The sequence below is a fragment of the Anthonomus grandis genome, chromosome 3 (assembly GCF_022605725.1).
Source record: "Anthonomus grandis grandis chromosome 3, icAntGran1.3, whole genome shotgun sequence".
Taxonomy (NCBI): Eukaryota; Metazoa; Arthropoda; class Insecta; order Coleoptera; family Curculionidae; genus Anthonomus; species Anthonomus grandis.
The window spans coordinates 446,662-461,227 of NC_065548.1; the positions used below are offsets into that span (position 1 = coordinate 446,662).

The 14,566-nt window shown below is 33.6% G+C and overlaps 1 protein-coding gene across 1 annotated transcript in view; it reads left to right on the top strand.

Annotated features, from left to right (window-relative positions):
• Positions 1-211: 211 nt before the first annotated feature.
• LOC126733745 (protein artichoke) overlaps positions 212-14,566 on the top strand; it is a 28,417-nt gene continuing 14,062 nt past the window's right edge. Inside the window, exons 1-6 of the mRNA XM_050437135.1 lie at positions 212-514; positions 9,757-10,008; positions 10,067-10,327; positions 12,954-13,053; positions 13,109-13,398; positions 13,454-13,600. Coding sequence (XP_050293092.1) covers positions 494-514; positions 9,757-10,008; positions 10,067-10,327; positions 12,954-13,053; positions 13,109-13,398; positions 13,454-13,600 — 1,071 coding nt within the window. The 5' untranslated portion in view covers positions 212-493. The remainder of the gene's footprint in view (positions 515-9,756; positions 10,009-10,066; positions 10,328-12,953; positions 13,054-13,108; positions 13,399-13,453; positions 13,601-14,566) is intronic.

Here is a 14,566-nt window from a genome sequence, read left to right on the forward strand (position 1 = left end):
TCACTCATTAATTTGTGGAAATTCAACTATAAATCCAAAAATCAAATTTTTTCCTAATTCAAAACATGTTCATTAATATAATAACAGGTCTTAAGTTTCATACGCACCAAAGAGAAAGGTACTGCGGTACTACAAAACAATAACTGAACGGGGAACTTTTACTGTTAATCAAAGACATTCTTTGGGGTCAGAGACTGGTCTCACTGTACACGCTACGTCCCGTACGTATGTCTTTGACCAAAATTGAGATCTATCTCTTCTTTTACCCAGAATCCGCGGAATAATAATGTCAGTATCGAATTGAGAACGCGACCGCTCAAACGTCCCTCGATTCTTTTCGCGTGACCTTCCGCATATAATTTTTCGTTTAGATTTTAAAATATAACGCGCCAGTACGATTAAGAATTTAAATTTATTCTAAAGTGGGGTTTTTTCCTGTGTATATGTATGTGTTTTAGCGGGGCGCACCTTAATCATAACGGACCTCGAGAAAATGAATTATGGTATTAAGAAAGTAAGTAAATAACGAGAGAAGTAATTCTTTTATGGTGCGGTGTTAAATGCATGAATTGTCTATTTTTAATGTCGTGGTGTATTTACGCTTTCGCTCGCCGTAAATCTTCAATGGGAAAGTCTGCCGAAGAAAACAACTTTTATTGTTGTGGTTATCACCCTTGCAAGGGTTATAACATTTCAAGCAATTAACAACATATATTATGATCGTTAAGTATGTTTAATAAATTAGAGAATATACCTACGTATATCATATACTATTCTGTTTACAAAAAGCAGAAAATTTCGACATTAAAAAAAAATTGACACGACATTAGGGTTAATGAAAAACGGTTTTGAGACAACTTCACATTATCTAGGTTCAAAAATACAGTTTTTAAATTAAAACTACTGGTATATTTATCAACCGTATATGGTCAAGTTATATTTATGAAACTATATAATATACGTATATCAGATACGATTCTATTTACACAAAGTAGAAAATTTCAGAATTTAAAATAACTGACAAGGCATAGTTTATAGTATAAGTATAATGGAATATCATACACAAAGAAATCTAAAAAAAAAAAAAAATAGGAAATTACGTTAGTTTGAGAAATAGAAGAGTATAGGAACAAAATGATATTTTTCTGGTGTAATTAATTAAAATACGTCAGAAAAACACTAATTCCAGACGATCCAAACACTATTATTGAAATGAAACCATGATATAGAAAATTGGTGGAAAAGTCGGATTCTCATTTATACATCCTCATCTCAGTTCTTAATAGTCGTTTTAAGCCTGGATATATATATTCCCACTCCGTATGCACAAGCTACTGTGCAGCATTTAATCAATGATCTTCTCTACAAAGCAGAAATTGGAGAGTATGACAAACCAAAAAACATAGAAGCTCAAGAGCAACTGACTCCGTTCCTTCATTTTCGATCTGCAAATTCAGTTCACAATAGTTCTATGGATACAAACAACCACAGTTATATGAGTCCACATAGCATTCGGTCCTCCACAGGTGCCCCTCGCATTGAAACTTACTCAAATCCCTCTAGCGTTGAAACTTACTCAAACCCACCCAGCGTTCTGCCTTACTCAAATCCACCTAGTGCTCCAACGTACGAGATTCTCACTAGTCCGTCCTGCTCATCGAATCCACACACCACCCAGATTAATGAGTCCTGGTCAGCTTCGCAGATTACAACAAATGCATCGGCTCAGTCATTCATGTAGTTTTCATACACATTCAAAATAAAGATTATAAAAAAAAAACAAACATTTTACCTTGACATATGTATTTAGTGCACTTGTGAGAGCATCGCAGGTTTCTGGAATTATTAATGATATTGCCTGTTTGGATACTTTGAAAAGATACATCAGACTCTGATAATACTCCCCAGTTGCCAAAAATCTTAAAATAATCACTAAACGTTCTGATACACTAATAGCATTTCGAAAATTTGTATTTTTCTTCTGTATCGTAGGTCCAATGATTTGTATTAGATTTTCAAGATCAGTACTAGTCATTCTTAAAAAATTTTTAAAGCTAGATCGCATTTCTCCAGTAATACCTATATCATCTTTTCGTAAATCTTCCAATAATTCCTCAACGTATTTTTTTTGTCGGTTCTTTAAGCTCGGCTTAACCCGAAAACGTTTTTTCTTTTTTCGGTTTAGGAATAGAAAACCACATGCCATAGTAAATAAGTCATTGTTCCTTTGTAATTCAAAATTTCGAGCACGCCACATTTTCTGTCGGAGATCACAAATTGACAAGTTAACGTTTTCCTATGTGGACGGCAGTTGCCAGTTTGTTCCTATTTTCGAAAACTTGCAATTTTGTTTTGTTGCTGATTTGTTGGCGTTTTTGTTTTGTTGGTTTGGTGTGGACCCGGCATAATGCTGATAATTCGTCATATTTATATTTAGTAACTAAATCTTAAGGATTCAGAAAAACTGAAGGTTATAATTGAATCATTCATTGGCAAGAAAAAAATGTCAAAGGTAAAAAGAACCATTATATATGATACCATAGGAAAGAATGTGGTTTGGGCAGTGCCGACGTACGAGATGGACATATATGCAAATTAATTTTTTTGACCAATAACCAGCCAATTAACGCGTTGTTATATGTACTATATTGAAAACGTCGCATTTAAAATTAGGTTAAAAAAATCTTTCTTTTTGTAAACGATTTGCGCCTTCGGTCTTGCAATATTTAAGAAAAACTTGCACATGTACGCATCATACGGTGTATATTATTTGCTTCTGTTATGTAAGTGACCGTAACTTGTTCTACGAAATAAGAACCTGCAGAAAGAAAGACTTTCAACGGTTACGAACTATTGTCGAAGAGCAAATATTTTATTAATAAATGTCATATTGTAGTTATTTGCTCAATTATTATTATTCATTATAAATGACATTGCTATAGCTTTAAATACTGTATGTTTCTATTGTTTGCTGACGATCTCAAGTTGAAGTTGCATGGTATAAAATTATCTGTATGGACCTAAATATTAAGAAATGTCAATCTATTATTTATAGTCACTAGTGTGAAGGATCTGGGTATTATATTAGACTCCCAGATCAATTTTTCCTCCCATGTTATATAGGTCAGGAGTGTCCAAGGATCTACAAATGTTCGGATTCATCAAGAGAAGCACCAGAGTGCTTTCAAGATTTAAATTCCATAAAACTCCTTTACTATACTTTGGTTTGTCTTCACCTTGAATATGGATCCTGATGAGGATGGTCATCACATTATAACAACCTCACACAAATAATTGACCAAGTCCAGCACAAGTTTAATTTATTCAAAGTGAACAATATTTCAACAGTAACTCGTCAAAAACATCATGATTTTACCGTCGTCTATGACGTTCTCCATTCCAATAATTCATCTCTGGATCTATTCCACATAAAATTGGACTTCATGTTCATGATAGACAGACCAAACATGACAAGCAGCTTGTTTTTATGGTTATTTTACCTCTCCCAAATTAAATTATGGATGCAGTTGTTTTGTCACTAAGGGCCAAATTACGGATCTGTTGGTAAAGTTCCCGTGTGTTATCAGGCAGATAAATTTTATCCTCTCGATAAACTTACCGGTAGTTGTAGGAGGGATTATGAACCAAATTTTAACCTGTTGTTAAGTAACAGAAGGTTTACAGTTTGACAACAACGTAATTGTTGTGGCCCGTACAATAATCTTAATTCTTAAGAAAAAAAAGATAGATTAGGGTTATGAATATCCTGAGGTCTAAGGTCCTGAGAAAATAAACCAATATAATGGAAGTGTTTGGTTTTTAATTTGTGATAATAGTTATACTACTATACTTGTTTTGTGCTAAATAGTAAATCCGCTATTCTTTCTGTTTATAGTACTAGTATTAATACGTATTTGCATTTTTGCTAATTGTTTGTAAGTATCCACCAGACATTTATCGAGCTTATTATAAGGAGTGCCGAAATTTTGCACTTGCCTCGTTTAGAAGAGAAAAAGCTACTTATCTAGAAGATGCTGAAAGTGGTCTGGTAAATTGCTTTAGCGTTGTTTAAGACACCTTAATATTAGATTCTCTGGAAATGATTCTGAACTTCCATCGAATTTAATTGACCCAAATGTAATTAATGAATTCTTCGTTAGTGTATTTAATAAGTCAAATAAGTGCTTTACAAGTTTAGCATAACAAGCTTTTAGTAATATTAGTTTTGACCTTTTTCTTGTTGATCAATATTCAGTGAAAAAGATAATTAACACCATTAAATCTAATGCTGTTGGACCGGACAATATTACTCTTTCAATGGTTAACGGGTTATTTCCCTAAAACATGGAGGGAGTCGACTATCATTCCTATTACTAAAGTTCCAATCCTAAAAGTCTACAAGATTTATATCCAGTCAGTTTATTGAGTGTAGTTTCTAAAGTCCTGAAAAGAGTGGTCTATATACAGTTTGCTACTTACCTGACAGCCAATAATATACTTCCTCCTAGTGCACTCTTAAATGTTACTGATAATATAATTCAAGAGCTTGACAAGAAACTTTCTGTTTTTTGAAGGTGGTAGACAATGGTACAGTGAAAACATCTTGTCGAACTTGCATTGTCTTATTTATTTAATGTAACACGACGTTTCGGTTGGTAAGTATCTCCAACCGTTATCAAGTGTAAACTGAGTAAACTTTTTCAAGAAACTTTCTGTTATTAGGGTGTCTCTTGATTACTCAAAGGCTTTTAACGTAATATACCATGACTTACTTATTGCCAAAAGTATTATGGGTGCAACGATATAGTTTTATCTTTTTTTAAAACATTCTGTGGAATCGTACACAAAAAGTACGCATACATCCGGAGGTTTTAAATTTATCAGAAATTTACCAGTATGCCGACGATACGCACGTTCTCCACTACTTCGATCCCAATGATAATGTAGTTGAATATAATTTAAATGAAAATGAACTTAATTCAATTTCAATCTACTCAAAGGAGCATAACTTAGTTATTAATCCAACCAGAACTAAAATGATATCTACTATTTTCAAATAAAATTGCTCATAAAAATATTGTTTCATCCGTTAAAGTTCAACTGAATAACACATCAATTCCTTTTTCTGATAATATGAAGGTTCTTGGATTGACTTTAGATAGCTCTTTGCGGCTCAGAGAACATATCAGTATTCTGCTAAAAAGGTGTTATTTGAAAATGCGTATGTTTCATGCTAACGAATTAATTTTAAGTTATAAGACTAGGAAAAAACTTACTGAAGCTTTTGTTTTATCCATTATCCAGTATTGTTTGATACTGATGCACAGTACCGTTTACAACGTGTTCAAAACACCAGTTGCCGATTTATTTTTAATTTAAGGTTTGATCGTGTCAAGGCATTTAAAATCGCATAAAATATTGAATTTATTTAAGTTTTTATTGTCTACAATTGTATACCGTTTATACAGGGTGATTCATTAAGAATGGGCAATCTCTAAACTGGAGATACTACACACCAAAATATGGCGATTGAGCTTAAAATGTTTTATACAAATGTTGCAGGTTAACGAGATACAGGGTATTTAAAGTTGGAATTCTAATTTGAAATTTCTTAATAATTTTGTGATTTTAAGCAGTATCGGCTTGAAAATTGGCGACTCTATGTGTTTTGATATGAAAATTACGAATTTTGTGGTGAATTTAGCATTACTTATACAGGGCGTTAGTTACACCCTGTTATTTAGGTAAATTACGACATATCTTTTTTGCCTAATCAGTTATGGCTAAAACGACTAGAAAATCTAAAAGGCGGTTCAATTTTAAATAAAAGAGGTACTCTTGTTTATTTCATGTAACTCCATTAGTTTTTAAGTTATTTGCATTTTAAACATTCAGCGTAAAGAATCCTAAACCACCGTTATTACATTGACTTTTTCAAGTAGACTTGTGCCAGCACTTACCAGTTTTTTGTGTACAGAAATTATATGACAATTTTACTGTCACTAATTAGTAAGAGTGTATTATTTTTAGTACAAATTCTAAAATGCCACGCATAATGAATATTCCAACAGTGCGTTTTTGCTCAGTCAAATTATAGTGGACTTGGTGCAGCCAGAAGGTTCTTAGAATTATATCCAAATCGAAGACAACCCAATCATAAACTGTTCAGACGTATTTATACCCGCCTAGGCGAAACAGGCTGTTTTGGTCGAAAAATCTTAAATGGTGCTCCAAAAAATATCAACATCGATGATGAAGAAGAGGTTTTAGCTCGTATTTCGGAAAATCCAGATCTCAGTACTCGTCGGCTAAGTACGGCAACAGGAATAAGCCAATCGTCTATCTTGAAAATTTTAAAGAAGGAGAATCTCCGTCCATATCACTATACTCCTGTCCAAAATTTGCTACCTCAAGATTTACCAGTTCGTCTACAGTTTGCTCAATTTATGCTAGATAAACAATCTGAAAACTAGGAATTTCTTAATGACCTTCTTTTCACCGATAAGGCGACGTTGCCTAGACGAGAAGTTTTTAATTGGAAAAAACAATCATTTGTGGGACTCCGAAAATCCACATGCTCTAAAGGAACGACATTTTCAGCATAAATTCAAGGTAAATATTTGGTGTGATATCTGATTTTTTTATTGGTCCTTTTGAACTTCCTCCTAATCTGAACGGGCCCCTCTATTTAAACTTCCTTGAACAACAGTTAAATCCACTACTAGAAGTTGTACCACTATAATTATATTATTAATATTATATAATATAATAATTATTTTATTATTATAACAATAAGGCGGAACATGTGGTTTATGCAAGACGGGGACCGGCCACATTTTTCTCTGCCAGTACGACGATACCTGAATGAACATTTTCCTCACCGGTGGATTGGGCGTGGCAGTAAATTTGTTTGGCCAGCTAGAAGTTCAGACCTAAACCCTCTAGACTTCTCACACATGAAGGACATAGTTTACAAAGATACAATTAATTACATCGAAGAATTACGACAGAAAATTCAAGAAGTTGCTAATATTATCAAAAATAATCGACAAATGATATTTAATATTTAAAGATCTTTAAGGAGACGACTTACAAAGTGTATTGAAGTGGAAAGCGGGCATTTTGAGCGTTTACATAATAAAGAATAAATTCCTATTAAGCCAATGTAATAACGGTGGCTTAGGATTTTTTACACTGAATGTTTAAAATGCAAATAACTTAAAAACTGATAGAGTTACAAACAAGAGTACGTTTTTTATTTAAAATTGAACTGCCTTTTAGATTTTCTAGTCGTTTTAGCCATAACTGATTAGGTAAAAAAGTTATGTCGTAATTTACGTAAGTAACAGGGTGTTACTAACGCCCTGTATAAATAATGCTAAATTCACCACAAAAATCGTAATTTTTGATGTCAAAACACATATAAAGTCAGCAATTTTCAAGACGATACTGCTTAAAATCACAAAATTATTAAGAAATTTCAAATTAAAATTCCAACTTTAAATACCCTGTATCTCGGTAACCTGCAACATTTGTATAAAACATTTTAAGCTCAATCGCCATATTTTGGTGTGTAGTATCTCCAGTTTAGAAATTGCCCATTTTTAATGAATCACCCTGTATAATACCCGAAGCCTCCAATATCTGTATGAAAAACTTTTACCTAGAAATCGAGTACATGGTCGAAATATTAGACATAATACCTTTACTATGCCACACCATTCAACTGCTCTGTTTACCCGTTCTTTTACGTATAATATTGTTCTTTTTTATAATGGTCAAAAACCTATGTTTAATGACAGTTTGTATACATTTATTTTTGGAAGAATCAATTATTGTTTATTGGAAGACTGCCAGTATGGAAATTGGTTGTTGTACTTGTAGTGAACTATAATGTATAAGTACAGTTGCAGTTACTATTTATTTATTGAATTAATTAATTAATTTTTAGTTAATTTAATAAAGGTTAAAAGTTTAAGAATAGCTTCCAGCTAATCTTCGTCTTTGTAAGCAAATATGCATTATTGTAACATTTGCTGAGTAAAGACATTTTATTATTATTATTATTATGATTTTTGCCTTGCGGCAATCACACTCCCGTCTTACGGGGAACATTCACTTATCCCAGATATCTAAGATATCAAAAGGATTAAGCTTTGAGGGGACCCTTTCCAGGTTGTCGGGCCCTGGATGGTGTTCGGTCTTCTGTACCTATAAACTTTCTGGCGACCCGTGCTGTCCCCAGTAGCACCGCTTTTTGCATGTTTTTGTAGAGGTGCTCACTTAGTCCCAGTTGTTTGAGGTTCTCTACAAGGGTTTTTGGTATATATAAGTCGAGTTGACGAGATTATTATCGGAATTGTTTGAACATGCTCCATCTCCCATTGCCGTCTGATTTGCCCTTCAAGATCTCGATATTTGATGATCTTTTCGTTGTATTTTCCTTGGAGGTTATTGTTATTAGGTATAGCAACGTCAATCAGCGTGGTTCTCCTTAGTCGCTCATCCACCAGGATAAGATCTGGTCTATTGTTGACAGTTCTTTGGTCGGTGAGAACAGTTCGGTCCCAGTAGAATTTATACTCGCCATTTTCAAGAACTGGCTCTGGAGTATAATTGTAATATGGAACTTTGTCCGTCCTCAAGAGGTTCAGTTTAACTGCAAGTTCTTGGTGCAGTATTTTTCCCACGCCGTCATGACGTGCCTTATACTCAGTTTGGGCAAACGTTTGACATCCTCCCGTTATGTGTTGGATGGATTCTGTCACTTGGCATCCATATCGACATTTGTCACTCTGTACTGAAGGATCCGAGATAATGCACTTCAAGTAGTTTCTAGTTGGAATAACTTGGTCTTGTATGGCCAAGAGGAAACCTTCCGTTTCGGGAAACAGTTATCCCGAAGTTAACCAGTGGCCAACCTCGTTGACGTGTCTCCCGTGCAGTGGTTTTTGTGCCCATGATCGATGTTTTTCTTCATCAGTGACGTGGTGACTTTCGATTTCGCGATTCTTCAGTTTCAGAGGTGTAGAGTCATCGACCTCGCATATAGCACGGTGCAGAGCGGACGATCTAGCCTTTTCATGAAAGAAATTTCTCAGAACTGAAATTTGTCGGTCTAACTGTTTGCCAATGTCTGCCAATCCTCTCAGACCTCTCTGATGTCTTGGTAGCGTAGTTCTTTCTGTGGCACTTCGAGCCTTAGTCAATAATGTTCGTGCCTTCCGTTGCAAGTTCTGGATGTCCGTCTTGCTCCATCCCACAATTCCAAAGGAATATGTTAGTGCTGTACAGGCAGATACAGATTCTTACTGTTGAGGCTCGTTTTCACTATGTGCTTTACTCTTGTTGTAAACTCAGCAGTGAGTTTATCTTTCATTGTTCGGTGGTCTATTCGCGCTGCCTGCATCATTCCCAGGTATTTAGTATTTATCACCCTCTTCCATGGCATCTATAGTTTGGCCATCCTGCATCTCGAAGGATCCCGGCTGCATCTTACCTCGTACAATGTTGTTAATACGACACTTATCCAGCCCAAACCTCATTCCGATATCAGCAGAGAATTCCTCCACGATGTTCAGCATCTGATCCAGTTGATTACTAGTGGCACCCATTAGCTTTAGATCGTCCATATAGGGCAAATGATTGACTCTTGGGTTGACTCTTATTATTATTATTATTATTATTATTATACCTAGATAAACTTCTATATAAATAAATGTCCCTTTATAAGAATTTTTTATTTCTTATTTATAGTTATATTTATTGATCACGCTCATCACATACGCAAGATCAAACTATGTGCCATGCCAAGAAATCTCCTCAGAGCTACAATTTCCGTGTGCGTGCACCCTGGGGCCAGTAGAAGAAGCCCTAGATGGAAATCCCGCTTTGTCCGTCGATTGTGACGGCATAGTGTTACCATTGGAGACCCCCGTGATACCTTATGGGGCCCCAGTGGTGTCTTTCGTACAAAGACATGTTGGACATCAATCGCTTCCTAGCCACGTAAGTTTACTACAAAAAGAAAATAATCTAATAATATAAGAAATATTTTTTCGTGTAGATTTTCACTTCCAGTCTACCCTTGAGAAAAGTCGACTTTTCTTATAACTCGTTGCATAAATTGAACGAGAGGATTTTGCAAAATATCCAGGGAACGTTAACGGAACTGCTGCTGGCAAATAATTTATTGGGGGACACCTTGAACCCGATATTTTCCACGAGCGAGTTTAGAGGGTTGAAAAATTTGAGTTTGCTCGATTTGAGCGGGAACGGGATAAGGGCCATTGAGGAGGGCATTTTTGAGGGATGCGATAACCTTAAGGTAAAAAAAAATAACGTCATTTAGGGACACCAACATTGCAAATTCAGGTCTCCCGGCTCATGAGACTCTTATTGCAAATATTAATATTGCCTCAAAACATCATCAGAAGGATTAAACAAAGAATGTTTACAAAGGCTAATTTTCAAACGTTTGCCAGCATTTGCAATGTTACTACATGGAATTCTGCCCTTCTATTCTTCTTTAGGTCATTTTCATCAAATGCTGACTCACGCTTTCGAGGAAGCATTTCCACACAGATCTTACAAGAGCATTGTAGGTAAAGAATGGTTAACTTGAGGTTTAAAAGCATCTTCTCCTAATAAGAGATGTTTGCACACATTTAGAAAGTACTTTATGTATTTCCTCCTTGACTTTTATGGCATATTATAAAAATTATATTATAGATGAAGACGAACCATTAAGTTTGCCAAGATATTTTAATGACCCTTTGAGTGGGGCTAAAATTAAACAGCATGAAAGCTGGTGTATTGTAGGAAATTTAACGGGTGACAATGGATATTGTCCATATACAAATTTAAAGGCTCATTTAATGATTTTTACATCTCCATTGCTGCTTATGTGAGAAACTCTATGTTATAATCTTCAGGCACTGTTGACCCGTTAAATTTTATGGATAACCTTAACTCGCAATCTTTTTTTTCTCTTTCCCACTGATACAACGGAAAGTGTAATGTAAAGGATTCAAAATAAAAGTTCTTCCGGATAGGATGGTATTTCCATTAAAATTCTGCAAGCACTTCTTAATACTGCTGCGACAGAAACCATAAATCAAAGTTTTAATCTGGGTGTGTTTCCTAGTAGTCTTAAATTGGCCAAGGTTTAGTGTTTTAAGAAAAGTGAACAATTTTGTCATTTATAGAAAATTATGTAATAAAGAAAAAGTTAGTCCAAGGTGTGAAGAGTAACATATCAAAAGTCCAACCCTGTACAGTGGCTCTAAATATTTCAATTTTTAATTTTTGTAAAATGGTTTTATGGGAATTTTCATGTTTTTTCTTGTGGTAACTTTATACCTTCTTCCAGGGACATTCTGTACATTTATAAAAAATTATGTAATAAAGAAAAAGTTAGTCCAAGGTGTGAAGAGTAACATATCAAAAGTCCAACCCTGTACAGTGGCTCTAACTATTTCAATTTTTAATTTTTGTAAAATGGTTTTATGGGAATTTTCATGTTTTTCTTGTAGTAATTTTGTCCGGATTTCCTGGGACATCCTGTATATTTATGAAAAATTATGTAATAAAGAAAAAGTTAGTCCAAGGAGTGAAGAGTAACATATCAAAAATCCAATCCTGTACAGTGGCTATAAATATTTCAATTTTTAATTTTTGTAAAATGGTTTTATGGGAATTTTCATGTTTTTCTTGTAGTAATTTTGTCCGGATTTCCTGGGACACCCTGTATATTTATGAAAAATTATGTAATAAAGAAAAAGTTAGTCCAAGGAGTGAAGAGTAACATATCAAAAATCCAATCCTGTACAGTGGCTATAAATATTTCAATTTTTAATTTTTGTAAAATGGTTTTATGGGAATTTTCATGTTTTTCTTGTAGTAATTTTGTCCGGATTTCCTGGGACACCCTGTATATTTATGAAAAATTATGTAATAAAGAAAAAGTTAGTCCAAGGAGTGAAGAGTAACATATCAAAAATCCAATCCTGTACAGTGGCTATAAATATTTCAATTTTTAATTTTTGTAAAATGGTTTTATGGGAATTTTCATGTTTTTCTTGTAGTAATTTTGTCCGGATTTCCTGGGACACCCTGTATATTTATGAAAAATTATGTAATAAAGGAAAAGTTAGTCCAAGGTGTGAAGAGTAACATATCAAAAATCCAACCCTGTACAGTGGCTCTAAATATTTCAATTTTTATTTTTTGTAAAATGGTTTTATGAGAATTTTCATGTTTTTCTTGTAGTAATTTTGTCCGGATTTTCTGGGACACCCTGTATATTTATGAAAAATTATGTAATAAAGGAAAAGTTAGTCCAAGGTGTGAAGAGTAACATATCAAAAATCCAATCCTGTACAGTGGCTATAAATATTTCAATTTTTAATTTTTGTAAAATGGTTTTATGGGAATTTTCATGTTTTTCTTGTAGTAATTTTGTCCGGATTTCCTGGGACACCCTGTATATTTATGAAAAATTATGTAATAAAGGAAAAGTTAGTCCAAGGTGTGAAGAGTAACATATCAAAAATCCAACCCTGTACAGTGGCTCTAAATATTTTTATTGTTAATTTTTGTAAAGTGGTTTTATGGGAGTTATCATGTTTTTTCTTGTGGTAACTTTGTCCCGATTTCCTGGGACACCCTGTACATTTATAAAAATTATCTAATAAAGAAAAAGTTAGTCCAAGGTGTGAAGAGTAACATATCAAAAATCCAAACCTGTACAGTGACTAAATATTTTCAGTCACTGTACTAATACTAATAATATTTTATATTTTATTACACCTTGTATTTTTTTTTTAATAATTTATGCTTTTGTTATATTTATGCTAGTTTATACCTAGTTTGTGCTTTGTTTATTAAAATGTTGTTTGTTGAAACAATAATGCTTTCTTCCTTCTTAACATTAGACAAAACTTGGATTTTAGGAACTGTATTTGGATAATAACGATTTGGGGATTATTCCTAATTCGTCCCTAAACGGCCCAGGCTCCTTAAAGTTAATCTCTCTTCAAAACAACAATATCGGTAAGTTTAGCATGTTTCAAGGTGCAAAATTACACATAGTAACATTTTCTTTTAGAGAGTTTAAAAACTGGATGTTTTAACTCGCAACCCCACCTAGAGACCCTCATTTTAACAAACAATTTGATATCCACTATAGAAAGCGGTTCATTTTCCAATTTAAAAAGGATCAAAACCATTAAGTTGGCCCATAATCGACTCTCAAAGTTCAACAGTGACGTTTTTATTGGGGCGGAATCGTTGACTTATTTGGATTTGTCGGAGAATTTTATGCCGGAATTCCCTTCGGTTGCCCTTAAGGTTTTCGAGGGTCTACGATACTTGAATTTGTCATCTAATTTGATCGGGGCAAGTATATTAATGAAGGTGTGAGTGTATTAATGTGACTTATTGCCGTTTTTAGGGTCTGGATAATAAAAATCTGGCCTTTTTATCATCCCTTTACGAGCTGGATTTGAGTAGGAATAGCCTGACTAATATTGTGCCAGGTACTTTCTTGGGCTTGAGGAATCTGAAGAAACTTGACATCAGTGTAAATTCTTTGAGGACGGTAAGTAGGGAAGGATTTTGGTAATCGAATTTGAACTAATTTTAAATGTAACTTCCGTGTGTTCTTTGTGAATATTTGAGAAATTTGATGGATCAAATGGATTGTTTTTGATCAAACGGTTTTTGACTTGTAAACAGTTGAAAGTCTTTTTTTTTTGTACTCGAGGTCATGCTTTTATCTTTAAATCCACCCTTTTCCACCAGAAAAAATTATGAGAATATCATATAAGTAGTTTTGAAGTTATGCCTAAAAATGTTTAATAATAAATAAACATATTAAAGTGGCAATTTGTGTTTCAAAAATTTCAAATTTGATGATTCTCGGACCTTGATTGACTTAATTCTATTTAACTCAAAAAGTTCTGGAGGTAAAAGAATGATTCATATATCAAATTCTTTGGAAATAAATGCCTTTTCTTATAGAGTAAAACCTTTTTAGAAATATATTAATAATTCTTTGAAAATATTCTGGAACAAATTTGATAAGAAAACTAGTTAAAAAAAAACCCGAAGCAAAATTTTTCTAACAATTTAATTCCTTTGCCTAGAACCATGTTTTATATAGGGTATATGAGGGTACGATATGAGGGTATATCCGTCCTCTGGAACTTCTATATACTAATGTAAAAAAATTACAAACATATCATAAGTGGTTTCCAAATTATGCACTAAAATGTCTGCTAATAAACAAAAATATGAAAGTTGCAATTTATGTGTCAAAAACTTCATATTTGTTAGTTCTCGGATCCTTGTTGACAAAATTGCCTCTAACTCAAAAAGTTTTTGAGATACAAGAATCATTCGTATATGAAATTCTTGTGAAAGATATGCTCTTTTTTTGAGTAAGGTTTTTTGAAAATATTTAATAAATTTTCTAAGAGAAATTTTTAAAGAAAACTAGTTAAAAAAAATTCCCCAAGCAAACTTGCTCTAACTATCCAATTTCTTGGCCTTGAACCATGTTTTT